We start from the raw sequence: 15,297 nt of genomic DNA on the forward strand, positions 1-15,297 counted from the left end.
ATATTTGTAGAAACTATGGACACCGCCCGAGACGAAGCAAAAGAAGCGTTGTTGAGGGACATAATCGCAGAAGGAAGTGATGCCGTCTCGTTGTTTCTCAACGACACCGATGGTCTGGAAGGAGAGGGTGAAGAAGCTGGCTACGGTGACCTAATGCCGGTGCAAGAAGAAGAACATGAGGACGGCTCCGGTGACCCAATGCCGGTGCAAGAAGGAGACCGTGATGACGGCTCCGGTGACCGAACCGAGTCCAGCTAGGTATATATATTAGTTAAGCCTGTGCTGAGTAGCTGATTGATGCATTCATTGTTTTGGTATGTACACATATTAATTAAGTCTTTGTTCTTTTTTCTAGCCCTCCGGGTCGAGCACAACTTCGGTAAAGAGACGAGGCCCGAAGAAAAAGTTGAGCTCGGATGAAAAGTTTGAGATCATAGCAATCGCGCCCGACGGCCAACCAATTGAACCCCTCCGGACAAAGAACGCATTTGTTGCTCAGCGCGGGGTTCTGGTTAGGGACAAGATCCCGATAAGCATCCAGCAATGGTTTAAGCCGGCTACAGAAGACCCTGAGGTGTCTTATGTCAATGATATGCAGAAAAATGATCTTTGGACTGAGCTGAAGTCAAATTTCACCCTACCGCCAGAGGATAATCCAGAGAACCCAGTTAAAGAGCAATTAATCAAGTATTTTGCTCTTAAGATGATGGCAGAACTATTCAGGAGGTGGAAGAAAGAGTTGAATAAGTTTGTCGAAAATAATGAGACACCAAAATTCAAGGGCAGATATGAGAAGATCAGAGATCACTGGCCCGCATTTGTGGCCCACAAGACATCGGAAAAGAGTAAGAAGATGTCGGCGACAAACAAGCAAAATGCTGCGAAGAAGATGCTTCACCATCGCATGGGGTCAGGTGGCTACCTCGTAGCCCGGCCTAAGTGGGCCAAGACTGAGAATGATCTAGTTGATAAAGGGATCGAACCAGAGACAATTAGCTGGCCAGACCGTTGCCGGACTTGGTTCTTCGGGGCTGGCGGAACCTTAGACCCTGTAACAGGGAAGTGCATTTGGACGAACGATCAAATGGACATACCAGTCAGGAAGCTTAAGCAGTATATCGAAGTAGCGCAGCAAGGGAAGTTCTTTCCAGACAGAGAGAACGACGAGCTCACAATGGCCCTTGGGAATCCTGAGCATCTTGGACGGACACGAGGCACGCCAGGCTCCATTCCGTGGAAGGTTGGGTTTCCGGACGCAGGCGGTTACAAATCCCATGAGAGGAGGAAAAAAGTGCAGCAGACCCAAATGCAGGCACTGCAAGCAAGGGTAGACGCGATAGAGGAACGAGAAGCAAATCGCAGCAAACGTACTACCAAAGCTTCCCCCGAAGCTACCCCGCCATCTCAGCGCAGAAGCAGCATGGCTTCCACCGAGCTGCTTCAGCCGGAGCATGCCTTGATGGCTCCTGCCAGCTATCCCGTGGATGCTATCACGGAGTCTCAAAATTGCCACCTTATGACGCAATGGATGAATTTGAAGGTCAAGGCGGCTGTTGGCTCTGTTTATCCTACTGAACCCGGCGCAACTTTTCACTGCCGGCCGATTCCAGAAGGATATGCTAGGGTGATGGTGGATGAAATAACGGAGGGATTTGAGGACCTCCAGCTTGACCACCCTACCGGTGAAGGGGAGACTCGGCTGGGGTCTGCTCTGAAGACTTCATGCCTATGGCGGAAGGAGCTCATCAACCTTCCGAACTGGACGCCTCCGCCTCCTCCTCCGGCGAGTCAGGGCACTCTGCCTCCTCCACCGCCTCCTCCTCCGGCGAGTGACGATCAGGGCCCTCGGCCGGCTCCTTCTCCAGCGTGTGGCGGCACTCCGCCTGCGCCGGCGCGCCCGAGCAGCCAACCTCCTCCTTCTCCGCCTCGTCAGCAAGGGCGGAAGAGACCCGCCGCCGCTCCAGCAGCTGCTCTGGCGCATCGTAGTCCTTCTCCTCCGCCTCGTAAGCAAGTAAAGAAGACAACCGCTTCGTCTGCTCGGCCGGCGTCTAGCAGTACAACCAGAGGCGGGAGGACATACAGATTCGGTCCTTCTCTGAAGAGTCCACAGAAGTTACCATACGAGAGGACCCCAAAGGAGAACGCGAAGATCGCGCGAACTGAAGTGGATGACTGGTTTCAAGGGTTGAGAGCAAAGAGACATCCACCTCCGGAGGAGAAGGTAGATCCAGTGAAAGTGAAGCGCACTCTGGCTGCCCTGGCAAAACCACCCAAGTCTCCGCCGAAAGGCAACTATGAGCGCATTATTGCAAAGACATGGGCCGAAGCGGAGCGGTCGGGAAGTACAGTCAGTGATCAAAGGCTGAAAGAACAACGAGCAGCTGGGAAACAAATTGCCCAGCTTGGCGAACAAGCGAAGCAATCGTGCCCTCCCCTCAAGGTGCCTAGCGACATCGTCGATCCGAGGATGGTGCCCGGTTATGGCAATGTTGACGATTACCTACCCGACGATGTACATTATGATCCCATGGAGGTGCAGATACACAGATACGAGTACGGGAAGCCTCTCGTCAAAGACGAAAAATCTTTAACAACGATGATGCGAAGATTACATGATTGGTACTTGAAAATCTGCAGAGAGTCTGGGGGGAGGAGTACTTTGTATGCGAGAGTTAAACCGGAGTATGACCTTGTTAGAATTGAACTGTTGCCTATTCAATTTGAGGAGTTCTATCAGTTTTTCAATCAATTGGCCCTCGATAAAACAACGATCACCTGCTACTGTCTGTAAGTACTACTACTTCTGTCATTAAGTCTCTCTATATAGCTCATCTCTTTCATTGCATGTATTTATAATTATCCTCACTATATTATGCAGAATGAAGATCGCCGAATTGAAGAAAAGACAAATCGGTGATATTGGGTTCGTTAACACATATCTCATAGATGCAACTGAGGTTGAACATCGTCCCGGAGATACCGAGGCCAACTTGCTATAATCATTCAAAAAAAATGAAAACAAAGATATAATACTCTTTCCTTACAACTTCAAGTGAGTGTTACTGTCTTGTGCATATTCGGTTTCCCTTATATATTAGTCCAGGTTATAGTAATGTAATTGATGAGTTATGCATGCGTGTGCAGTTTCCACTATATTCTCCTAGAGATTAGGCTTGAGCAGGGAGTAGTAACCGTCTTGGACTCTAAACGAAAAGATCCCCAGGAGTATGCGGACATGACTAAAATCCTCAAGAAGTAAGTTAAATCGATCATTATCCACCATATCAGCAACTTTGTTCATTTCCTGATATCAAGTAATTGTTTTCTTTGTCCGGCAGGGTTTGGAGAAAATTCACCAGAAAAGTTCCGGGACTGCCGAAGGAGCTGGAATTTAGATACCCGAAAGTAAGTACTATAGTAGCATGTTCCGCGCATCTCCTAGTGATTCAAGCGCTAGTTTCATCAATACCATTTAGCATTCTTGCTTATCAGTTTGATTGACCTCTATTTCTTGTAAAGTGGTTGTGGCAGGAACAAGGGAATGATTTCTGTGGATACTACGTCTGCGAGTCCATCCGCCACACGACCTGTGAGCGGGGCGGGTACTCTGACGAACAATATGAAGTACGTAAATAACAACATTCACAATTTTATTTTATTACCATCATTTGTATTGAGTTTCATTCATTCATATATATATGTATTGACCCCCTTCTTCAAATTAGATGTTTCGGAAGCGGGATGAACTCCTAGCACCAGCTCGCATGCGAGCAATTCAAGAGGAATTGGCGGCATTCTTTCTTGACCACGTGATCGCTAAAGACGGAGAATACTATGTGGACCATGAGTCCGTATGATTATATTTGTAAGAGATAATTATTGTATATATGTAGCCGGTAGTGTCGGATAGATATACGAGAACTTGTTGTTCGACCAATCTCTCGGAGAAGGAGAGGTGGTCGATATCACTTCTCTATGTATGCATATATGTTCATGACGATCTTCTGTTTCCTTCGTTTGCTTACTAGCTAGCTAGCGTGTCTAGTCCTCTCTATATGTATGTATAGTACGTAGCGTCGACCAAGCACGGACATAAGAGAGGACACTTCTCTCTATTAATTATAGCTAGCTAACACAATATATGAAACACCTAAATTAACCCCCCAAAACCCCCAACCCCCCCCCTTTCAAAAAAAACAAAAAACCCAGCCACAGAAATGCTGACGCGTGGATGCCTATTGGTCTCGGTTGGTGCCACCAACCGGGACCAAAGGGTCTCCTGCCTGGGCTCCGCGCACAGGCCACGTGGAGGCCCATCAGTCCCGGTTCTGGATTGAACCGGGACTAAAGGGACAAGGCATTAGTACCGACACTTTAGTCCCGGTTCAGGAACCGGGACTAAAGGCCCTTACGAACCGGGACAACAGGCCCTTTTTCTACCAGTGCATGAACAAAGAAATATAACAATAACCATTTTATTATTGCCTCTAGGGCATATTTCCAACAGTCTCCCACTTGCACAAGAGTCAATATTCTATTTACATTGTGATGAATCAAACACCCATGCAGTTCTGGTGTTGATCATGTTTTGCTCTAGGGAGAGGTTTAGTCAACGGATCTGCTACATTCAGGTCCGTATGTACTTTACAAATCTCTATGTCTCCATTTTGAACACTTTTACGAATGGAGTTGAAGCGACGCTTGATATGCCTAGTCTTCCTATGAAACCTGGGCTCCTTGGAAAGGGCAATAGCTTCAGTGTTGTCACAGAAGAGAGTCATCGGGCCCGACGCATTGGGTATGACTCCTAGGTCGGTAATGAACTCCTTCACCCAGACTACTTCTTGTGCTGCCTCTGAGGCTGCCATGTACTCCGCTTCACATGTAGATCCCGCCACAATGCTTTGCTTGCAACTGCACCAGCTTACTGCCCCACCATTCAAAATATACATGTATCCGGTTTGTGACTTAGAGTCATCCAGATCTGTGTCGAAGCTAGCATCGACGTAACCCTTTACAACGAGCTCTTCGTCACCTCCATAAACGAGAAACATTTCCTTGGTCCTTTTCAGGTACTTCAGGATATTCTTGACCGCTGTCCAGTATTCCATGCCGGGATTACTTTGGTACCTTCCTACCAAACTTACGGCAAGGTTTACATCAGGTATGGTACACAGCATAGCATACATGATAGACCCTATGGCCGAGGCATAGGGGACGACACTCATCTTTTCTCCATCTTCTACCGTGGTCGGGCATTGAGCCGTGCTCAATCTCATACCTTGCAATACAGGCAAAAACCCCTTCTTTGACTGATCCATTTTGAACTTCTTCAATATCTTGTCAAGGTACGTACTCTGTGAAAGACCAATGAGGCGTCTCGATCTATCTCTATAGATCTTGATGCCTAATATATAAGCAGTTTCTCCAAGGTCCTTCATTGAAAAACACTTGTTCAAGTAGGCCTTTATGCTTTCCAAGAATTCTATATCATTTCGCATCAACAGAATGTCATCCACATACAATATGAGAAATGCTACAGAGCTGCCACTCACTTTCTTGTAAATGCAGGCTTCTCCATAAGTCTGCATAAACCCAAACGCTTTGATCATCTCATCAAAACGAATGTTCCAACTCCGAGATTCTTGCACCAGCCCATAAATCGAGCGTTGGAGCTTGCACACCTTGTCAGCATTCTTAGGATCGACAAAACCTTCTGGCTGCATCATATACAATTCTTCCTTAAGGAAACCATTAAGGAATGCCGTTTTGACGTCCATTTGCCATATCTCATAATCATAGAATGCGGCAATTGCTAACATGATTCGGACGGACTTCAGCTTCGCTACGGGTGAGAAAGTCTCATCGTAGTCAACCCCTTGAACTTGTCGATAACCCTTAGCGACAAGCCGAGCTTTATAGATGGTCACATTACCATCCGCGTCTGTCTTCTTCTTAAAGATCCATTTATTTTCTATGGCTCGCCGATCAACGGGCAAGTCAGTCAAAGTCCATACTTCGTTTCCATACATGGATCCTATCTCAGATTTCATGGCTTCCAGCCATTTGTCAGAATTTGGGCCCGCCATCACTTCTTCATAGTTCGAAGGTTCACCGTTGTCTAACAACATGATTTCCAAGACAGGGTTGCCGTACCACTCTGGTGCGGAACGTGTCCTTGTGGACCTACGAAGTTCAGTAGCAACTTGATCTGAAGTTTCATGATCATCATCATCAACTTCCTCTCTAGTCGGTGCAGGCACCTCAGGAACATTTTCTTGAGCTGCGCCACTTACCGATTCAAGAGGTAATACTTCATCAAGTTCTACCTTCCTCCCACTTATTTCTTTCGAGAGAAACTCTTTCTCTAGAAAGGACCCATTCTTGGCAACGAAGATCTTACCTTCGGATCTGAGGTAGAATGTATACCCAACAGTTTCTTTAGGGTATCCTATGAAGACGCATTTTTCCGATTTGGGTTCAAGCTTTTCAGGTTGAAGTTTCTTGATATAAGCATCACATCCCCAAACTTTTAGAAACGACAGCTTAGGTTTCTTCCCAAACCATAATTCATACGGTGTCGTCTCAACGGATTTCGACGGAGCCCTACTTAAAGTGAATGCGGCAGTCTCTAAAGCATAGCCCCAAAATGATAGCGGTAAACCGGTAAGAGACATCATAGATCGCACCATATCTAATAGAGTGCGATTACAACGTTCGGACACACCATTACGCTGAGGTGTTCCAGGCGGCGTGAGTTGTGAAACTATTCCACATTTTCTTAAGTGTGTGCCAAATTCGTGACTCAAGTATTCTCCCCCACGATCTGATCGCAAGAACTTGATTTTCCTGTCACGTTGATTCTCAACCTCACTCTGAAATTCCTTGAACTTTTCAAAGGTCTCAGACTTGTGTTTGATTAAGTAGACATACCCATATCTACTCAAGTCATCAGTGAGGGTGAGAACATAACGATAGCCACCGCGAGCCTCAACACTCATTGGACCGCACACATCAGTATGTATGATTTCCAATAAGTTGGTTGCTCGCTCCATTGTTCCTGAGAACGGAGTCTTGGTCATTTTACCCATGAGGCATGGTTCGCACGTGTCAAATGATTCGTAATCAAGAGACTCTAAAAGTCCAACTGCATGGAGCTTCTTCATGCGTTTGACACCTATGTGACCAAGGCGGCAGTGCCACAAGTATGTGGGACTATCATTATCAACCTTACATCTTTTGGTATTCACACTATGAATATGTGTAGCATTACGCTCGAGATTCATTAAGAATAAACCATTCACCATCGGAGCATGACCATAAAACATATCTCTCATATAAATAGAACAACCATTATTCTCGGATTTAAATGAGTAGCCATCTCGTATTAAACGAGATCCTGATACAATGTTCATGCTCAAAGCTGGCACTAAATAACAATTATTGAGGTTTAAAACTAATCCCGTAGGTAAATGTAGAGGTAGCGTGCCGACGGCGATCACATTGACCTTGGAACCATTCCCGACGCGCATTGTCACCTCGTCCTTCGCCAGTCTCTGTTTATTCCGCAGCTCCTGCTTTGAATTACAAATGTGAGCAACCGCACCGGTATCAAATACCCAGGAGCTACTACGAGTACTGGTAAGGTACACATCAATTACATGTATATCACATATACCTTTCGTGATGCCGGCCTTCTTGTGCGCTAAGTATTTGGGGCAGTTTCGCTTCCAGTGACCACTTCCCTTGCAATAAAAACACTCAGCCTCAGGCTTGGGTCCATTCTTTGGCTTCTTCCCGGCAGCTTGCTTATCGGGCGCGCAACTCCCTTGCCGTCCTTCTTGAAGTTCTTCTTACCCTTGCCTTTCTTGAACTTAGTGGTTTTATTCACCATCAACACTTGATGTTCCTTTTTGACTTCTACCTCTGCTGATTTCAGCATCGAATATACCTCAGGAATGGTCTTTTCCATCCCCTGCATATTGAAGTTCATCACAAAGCTCTTGTAGCTCGGTGGAAGCGACTGAAGGATTCTGTCAATGACCGTGTCATCCGGGATATTAACTCCCAACTGAGTCAAGCGGTTATGCAATCCAGACATTTTGAGTATGTGCTCACTGCCAGAACTATTTTCCTCCATCTTACAGCTGAAGAACTTGTCGGAGACTTCATATCTCTCGACCCGGGCATGAGCTTGAAAAACCATTTTCAGCTCTTCGAATATCTCATATGCTCCGTGTCTCTCAAAACGCTTTTGGAGCCCCGGTTCTAAGCTGTAAAGCATGCCGCACTAAACGAGGGAGTAATCATCACCACGTGTCTGCCAAACGTTCATAACGTCTTGGTTCTGTGGGATGGGTGCGTCACCTAGCGGTGCTTCTAGGACATAATCTTTCTTGGCAGCTATGAGGATGATCCTCAGGTTCCGGACCTAGTCCGTATAGTTGCTGCCCTCGTTTTTCAGCTTGGTTTTCTCTAGGAACGCGTTGAAGTTGAGGACAACGTGGGCCATTTGATCTACAAGACATATTGTAAAGATTTTAGACTAAGTTCATGATAATTAAGTTCATCTAATCAAATTATTTAATGACCTCCCACTCAGATAGACATCCCTCCAGTCATCTAAGTATAACATGATCCGAGTTAACTAGGCCGTGTCCGATCATCACGTGAGATGGACTAGTCAACATCGGTGAACATCTTCATGTTGATCGTATCTTCTATACGACTCATGCTCGACCTTTTGGTCTTCTGTGTTCCGAGGCCATGTCTCTACATGCTAGGCTCGTCAAGTCAACCTAAGTGTATTGCGTGTGTAAATCTGGCTTACGCCCATTGTATTCGAACATTAGAATCTATCACACCCGATCATCACGTGGTGCTTCGAAACAACGAACCTTCGCAACTGTGCACAGTTAGGGGGAACACTTTCTTGAAATTATTACGAGGGATCATCTTATTTAAGCTACTGTCATTCTAAACAAATAAGATGTAAAACATGATAAACATCACATGCAATCAAATAGTGACATGATATGGCCAATATCATTTGCTCCTTTGTTCTCCATCTTCGGGGCTCCATGATCATCGTTGTCACCGGCATGACACCATGATCTCCATCATCGCGTCTTCTTGAAGTTGTCTCGTCATCTATTACTTCTACTACTATGGCTAACGCTTTAGCAATAAAGTAAAGTAATTACATGATGTTTATGTTGACATGCAGGTCATAAATAAATAAATAAAGACAACTCCTATGACTCCTGCCGGTTGTCATACTCATCGACATGCAAGTCGTGATTCCTATTACAATAACATGATCATCTCATACATCACATATATCATTCATCACATCCTTTGGCCATATCACATCACAAAACACTTGCTGCAAAAACAAGTTAGACATCCTCTAATTGTTGTTGCAAGTTTTTACGTGGCTGCTATAGGTTTCTAGCAAGAACGTTTCTTACCTACGCCAAAACCACAACGTGAATTGCCAATTTCTATTTACCCTTCATAAGGACCTTATTCATCGAATCCGATCCGACTAAAGTGGGAGAGACAGACACCCGCCAGCCACCTTATGCAACTAGTGCATGTCAGTCGGTGGAACCAGTCTCACGTAAGCGTACGTGTAAGGTTGGTCCGGGCCGCTTCATCCCACGATGCCGCCGAATTAAGATAAGACTAGTAACGGCAAGCAAATTGACGATATCGACGTCCACAACTGCTTTGTGTTCTACTCGTGCATAGTAACTACGCATAGACCTAGCTCATGATGCCACTGTTGGGGAACGTAGCAGAATTTTAAAATTTTCTACGCATCACCAAGATCAATCTATGGAGTCATCTAGCAACGAGGGAGAGAGGAGTGATCTACATACCCTTGTAGATCACGAGCGTAAGCGTTCAAGAGAACGGGGTTGATGGAGTCGTACTCGACGTGATCCAAATCACCGAAGATCCTAGCGCCGAACGGACGACTCCTCCGCGTTCAACACACGTACGGAGCGAGGACGTCTCCCGCGCCTTGATCCAGCAAGGATGAGGGAGAGGTTGAGGAAGAGGGCTCCAACAGCAGCACGACGGCGTGGTGGTGATGAAGTTGCAGTACTCCGGCAGGGCTTCGCCAAGCTCTTATGGAGGAGGAGAGGTGTTGGGGAGGGGAGGGACTGCGCCTTGGATGTTGTATGCAGCCCTCCCCTCACCCCTCTATTTATAGGGGAAGGGGAAAGGGGGGCGGCCCCCTCTAGATGAGATCTAGAGGGGGGCGGCGGCCAAGGGGAGGGGGGCTTGCCCCCCAAGCAAGGGGGCGCCCCCCCTTAGGGTTTCCCCCAACCCTAGGCGCATGGGCCCTAGGGGGGTGTGGCACCCCAGCCCACTTGGGCTGGTTCCCTTCTCCATACAGCCCATAAGGCCCTCCGGAAGAGGTGGCCCCTCCCGGTGGACCCCCGGAACCCCTCCGGTGGCACCGGTACAATACCGATATGCCCCCGATTCTTTCCGGCGACCGTATGACAACTTCCTATATATACATCTTTACCTCCGGACCATTCCGGAACTCCTCGTGACGTCCGGGATCTCATCCGGGACTCCGAACAACATTCGGTAATCACATACAAGTCTTCCTAACAACCCTAGCGTCACCGAACCTTAAGTGTGTAGACCCTATGGGTTCGGGAGACATGCAGACATGACCGAGACGACTCTCCGGTCAATAACCAACATCGGGATCTGGATACCCATGTTGGCTCCCACATGCTCCACGATGATCTCATCGGATGAACCACGATGTCGAGGATCCAATCAATCCGTATACAATTCCCTTTGTCAATCGGTACGTTACTTGCCCAAGACTCGATCATCGGTATCCCAATACCTTGTTCAGTCTCGTTACCGACAAGTCACTTTACTCGTACCGTAATGCATGATCCCGTGATCAACCACTTGATCACATTGAGCTCATTATGATGATGCATTACTGAGTGGGCCCGGAGATACCTCTCCGTCATACGGAGTGACAAATCTCAGTCTCGATTCGTGCCAACCCAACAGGCACTTTCGGAGATACCTGTAATGTACCTTTATAGTCACCCAGTTACGTTGTGACGTTTGACACACCCAAGGCACTCCTACGGTATCCGAGAGTTGCACAATCTCATGGTCTTTTGATCAACGAGCTAGTCAACTAGAGGCTCACTAGGGATGTGTTGTGGTCTATGTATTCACACATGTATTATGATTTTCAGATAACACAATTATAGCATGAACAATAGACAATTATCATGAAAAATATATATAATAATAACTATTTTATTATTGCCTTTAGGGCATATTTCTAACACGCGCTCCCACCGCTCTGCTACGAGCTCATCCACAAAATGAGATGTTTATATTTTACATGCACAATCAAACTTTGTGTATTATTCAATACGTGTGCGTGCTCCACGCACACGATTACTAGACTCAGACTACTAGTTGTAAAGAAATGAGCAATCATATTTTGTGTTTTCTTAACAAGATTTCATGGATAAGAAAATCAGCAATCCATTTTGACGTAGTATTTTATAAGATTTGCACAGATACGTGCAACACGTGTACACGTATACGTGAGCGAAAGTCGCACACTCCCCGTCGTCATTGCTGTCCTCTGGCTTGGACTGAAGCAGCGGAGAGATCTCCCGAAGCCAAGCCAATCATGGCCGCCCCCGCCTCCTACGACCGCGCGGCCGAGCTGCGCGCGCTGGACGCGACCTTCGCCGGCGTCCACGGCCTGGTAGCCTCCGGCGCCACTTACGTCCCGCGCATCTTCCGCGTCCCCGACCAGCCTTCTCCCCAGCAACAACCGCCCCAAGAACTGACGACGACGGCGCCCTCCGTCCCGGTGATCAACATCGCCGACCCGGACCGCGCGGCCACGGTGGCGTCCGTGCGCCGGGCCGCGGCGGAGTGGGGCTTCTTCCAGGTGACGGGCCACGGCGTGCCCCCGCGGTCGACGGCCGCGGCGCTGCGCGCGGTCCGAGGCTTCCACGAGGCCCCCGGCGGCGAGGGCAGCGACAAGGCGCGGCTCCACTCGCGGGAGCCCGGCAGGGCCGTCAAGTACCACTGCAACTTCGACCTGCACCAGTCGCCCGTGGCCAACTGGCGCGACACCCTCTACCTCCGCATGGCCCCCTCGCCGCCCCTCGCCGCCGACCTGCCGGAGCCCTGCCGGTGAGCACTTACCTAAATCATCCGCTCCAAGCAGAAACAAATCCGAACGCTCCAGAGCGGAGCCTGCTGCCTGACATGTTGATTTGATTTGCAGCGAGGCGCTGTTCGAGTACGCGGAGCAGGTGAAGGATCTGGGGGACGCCCTGTTCGGGCTGCTGTCGGAGGCCCTGGGCCTGGACCGGAGCCGTCTGACGGACATGGAGTGCAACCAGGGGCAGATCATGCTGTGCCACTACTTCCCGCCGTGCCCGGAGCCGGCGGCCGCCATCGGCACCAGCCCGCACTCCGACTCCAGCTTCCTCACCGTGCTCCTCCAGGACGGCGTCGGCGGCCTCCAGGTCCTCCACGAGGGCCGGTGGGTCGCCGTCCCGCCCGTCCCCGGCGCGCTCGTCGTCAACGTCGGCGACCTCCTGCAGGTGATCGACCGGGACCACCATCGTCGTCGGCATTTCTGAAGCTCTGAGCTGAGCTGAACCTTGGTTTTCTTGTGAGCGTGCAGCTGGTCTCCAACGACGGGTTCCGGAGCGTGGAGCACAGGGTGGTGCTGGCGGCGGGGGGCGAGCCGAGGGTGTCCATCGCGTGCTTCTTCAGCACGCACTTCCACCCGGCGTCGACGCGGGCGTACGGCCCCATCGGGGAGCTGGTGTCCGGCGGCAGCCCGGCGCTGTACAGGGAGACGCTGGTGAGGGACTACGTCAAGCACTACTACGCCATCGGGCTGGACGGCAAGGCCGCGCTCTCCGTGTTCCGGCTATGAACGAAAACGAAATTGCCAGGGAAGGCAGCCAAGGACCTCAATAATCTACTGTAGCAGTCTTTTGTTGGCACTCTACAATGCTAACAAAGGTGACAGCGAAATGTATGCAGTACTACATTCGTCATGATTTATTGGTTTCTTTGTATTTTGTGTCCAGGTTTGACCATACATTTAATTATCAAAAATGTTAATGCATGTCACGAAAAATTATATCTTTAGATCTTAATTTGTATTTGAACATAGTCTCCGGCAATATTGTTATTGCTACGTGTAACTGATATTTTATTAGATAAAATCATGGTCAAAATATGATCTTTTTTTTAAAGGAGGATGTACCTCCGCCTCTGCATTTGGACGATGCATGCAATCATTTTATTAATTATTCACAAAGTCTTTACAAGGTAATACATCAGTAAGTCTGAAGTCATCATCTTGACAACACCTGTCGCTACTCCTATCCCCGTGATGAAAGGCTGCCGAATATCCGAGTCTAATACCAAACAAGTATTGTACGAACACCTAACATTAAATGTCAGATACCCCATCCAAGCCACAATACCTTGACTGGGTTACAAACCAGTTCGACACACTTTCAATGGGCACCACATGCGCACGCTGCAAGGCCGTCACCTCCTTCATCCATCGATCCATCCTCAGACCAGATACTGACGCATCGACCTTGCCAGGCCTCTCTGCCATCGACGCCACCACGACATCAGACAGCATTACCCTCCTGCGCGAGCCCATCGTCACCCATCGGACGCCGAGCCTCCACTGAAGGAAATATGCCCTAGAGGCAATAATAAAGTTATTATTTATTTCCTTATTTCATGATAAATGTTTATTATTCATGCTAGAATTGTATTAACCGGAAACATAATACATGTGTGAATACATAGACAAACAGAGTGTCACTGGTATGTCTCTACTTGACTAGCTCGTTAATCAAAGATGGTTGTGTTTCCTAACCATGTACAAAGAGTTGTTATTTGATTAACGGGATCACATCATTAGATGAATGATCTGATTGACATGACTCATTCCATTAGCTTAGCACCCGATCGTTTAGTATGTTGCTATTGCTTTCTTCATGACTTATACATGTTCCTATGACTATGAGATTATGCAACTCCCATTTGCCGGAGGAACACTTTGTGTGCTACCAAACGTCACAACGTAACTGGGTGATTATAAAGGAGCTCTACAGATGTCTCCAAAGGTACATGTTGGGTTGGCGTATTTCGAGATTAGGATTTGTCACTCCGATTGTCGGAGAGGTATCTCTGGGCCCTCTCGGTAATGCACATCACATAAGCCTTGCAAGCATTACAATTAATATGTTAGTTGTGAGATGATGTATTACGGAACGAGTAAAGAGACTTGCCGGTAACGAGATTGAACTAGGTATTGGATACCGACGATCGAATCTCGGGCAAGTAACATACCGATGACAAAGGGAACAACGTATGTTGTTATGCGGTCTGATCGATAAAGATCTTCGTAGAATATGTAGGAGCCAATATGGGCATCCAGGTCCCGCTATTGGTTATTGACTAGAGACGTGTCTCGGTCATGTCTACATTGTTCTCGAACCGTAGGGTCCGCACGCTTAAAGTTACGATGACAGTTATTATGAGTTTATGCATTTTTGATATACCGAAGTTTGTTCGGAGTCCCGGATGTGATCACGGACATGACGAGGAGTCTCGAAATGGTCGAGACATAAAGATTGATATATTGGACGGCTATATTCGGACACCGGAATTGTTCTGGGTGATTTCGGAGAAAACCGGAGTGTAGGAGGGGTTACCGGAACCCCCCGGGGAAGTATCGGGCCTTAGTGGGCCTGAGGGGAGAGAGAGGGCTGCAGCCTAGGAGGTGGCGCCCCCCCCATGGGGAGTCCGAATTGGACTAGGAGGGGGGGCAGCCCCCCTTTCCCTCTCCCTCTCCCTCTCTTTCCTCCCCCCTCTCTTTTCCTAGTTGGACTAGGAAAGGGGAGTCCTACTCCCACTAGGAGAAGGACTCCCCCCTCCCTTGGCGCACCCCATAGGGCCGGCCGGCCTCCCCCTTGCTCCTTTATATACGAGGGCAGGGGGCACCCCTAGACACACAAGTTGATCCTCGTGATCGTTCCTTAGCCGTGTGCGGTGCCCCCTGCCACCATATTCCACCTCGATCATATCGTTGCAGTGCTTAGGTGAAGCCCTGCATCGGTAGAACATCATCATCGTCACCACGCCGTCGTGCTGACGGAACTCATCCCCGAAGCTTTGCTGGATCAGAGCCCGGGGAGCGTCATCGAGCTGTACGTGTGCCAAGAACTTGGA

At 48.4% G+C, this 15,297-nt stretch overlaps 1 protein-coding gene across 1 annotated transcript; it reads left to right on the top strand.

The window, feature by feature from the left end:
- The first annotated feature begins 11,668 nt into the window (after positions 1-11,668).
- Positions 11,669-13,208, top strand: LOC119359114 (1-aminocyclopropane-1-carboxylate oxidase homolog 2-like). The gene is made up of 3 exons (XM_037625443.1): positions 11,669-12,213; positions 12,308-12,629; positions 12,713-13,208. The coding sequence occupies exons 1-3, from the start codon at positions 11,699-11,701 to the stop codon at positions 12,968-12,970; spliced, it is 1,095 nt and encodes a 364-aa protein (XP_037481340.1). The 5' UTR covers positions 11,669-11,698; the 3' UTR covers positions 12,971-13,208.
- The last annotated feature ends 2,089 nt before the right edge of the window (positions 13,209-15,297 follow it).

Source organism: Triticum dicoccoides, chromosome 1A (genome assembly GCF_002162155.2).
Source record: "Triticum dicoccoides isolate Atlit2015 ecotype Zavitan chromosome 1A, WEW_v2.0, whole genome shotgun sequence".
Classification (NCBI taxonomy): Eukaryota; Viridiplantae; Streptophyta; class Magnoliopsida; order Poales; family Poaceae; genus Triticum; species Triticum dicoccoides.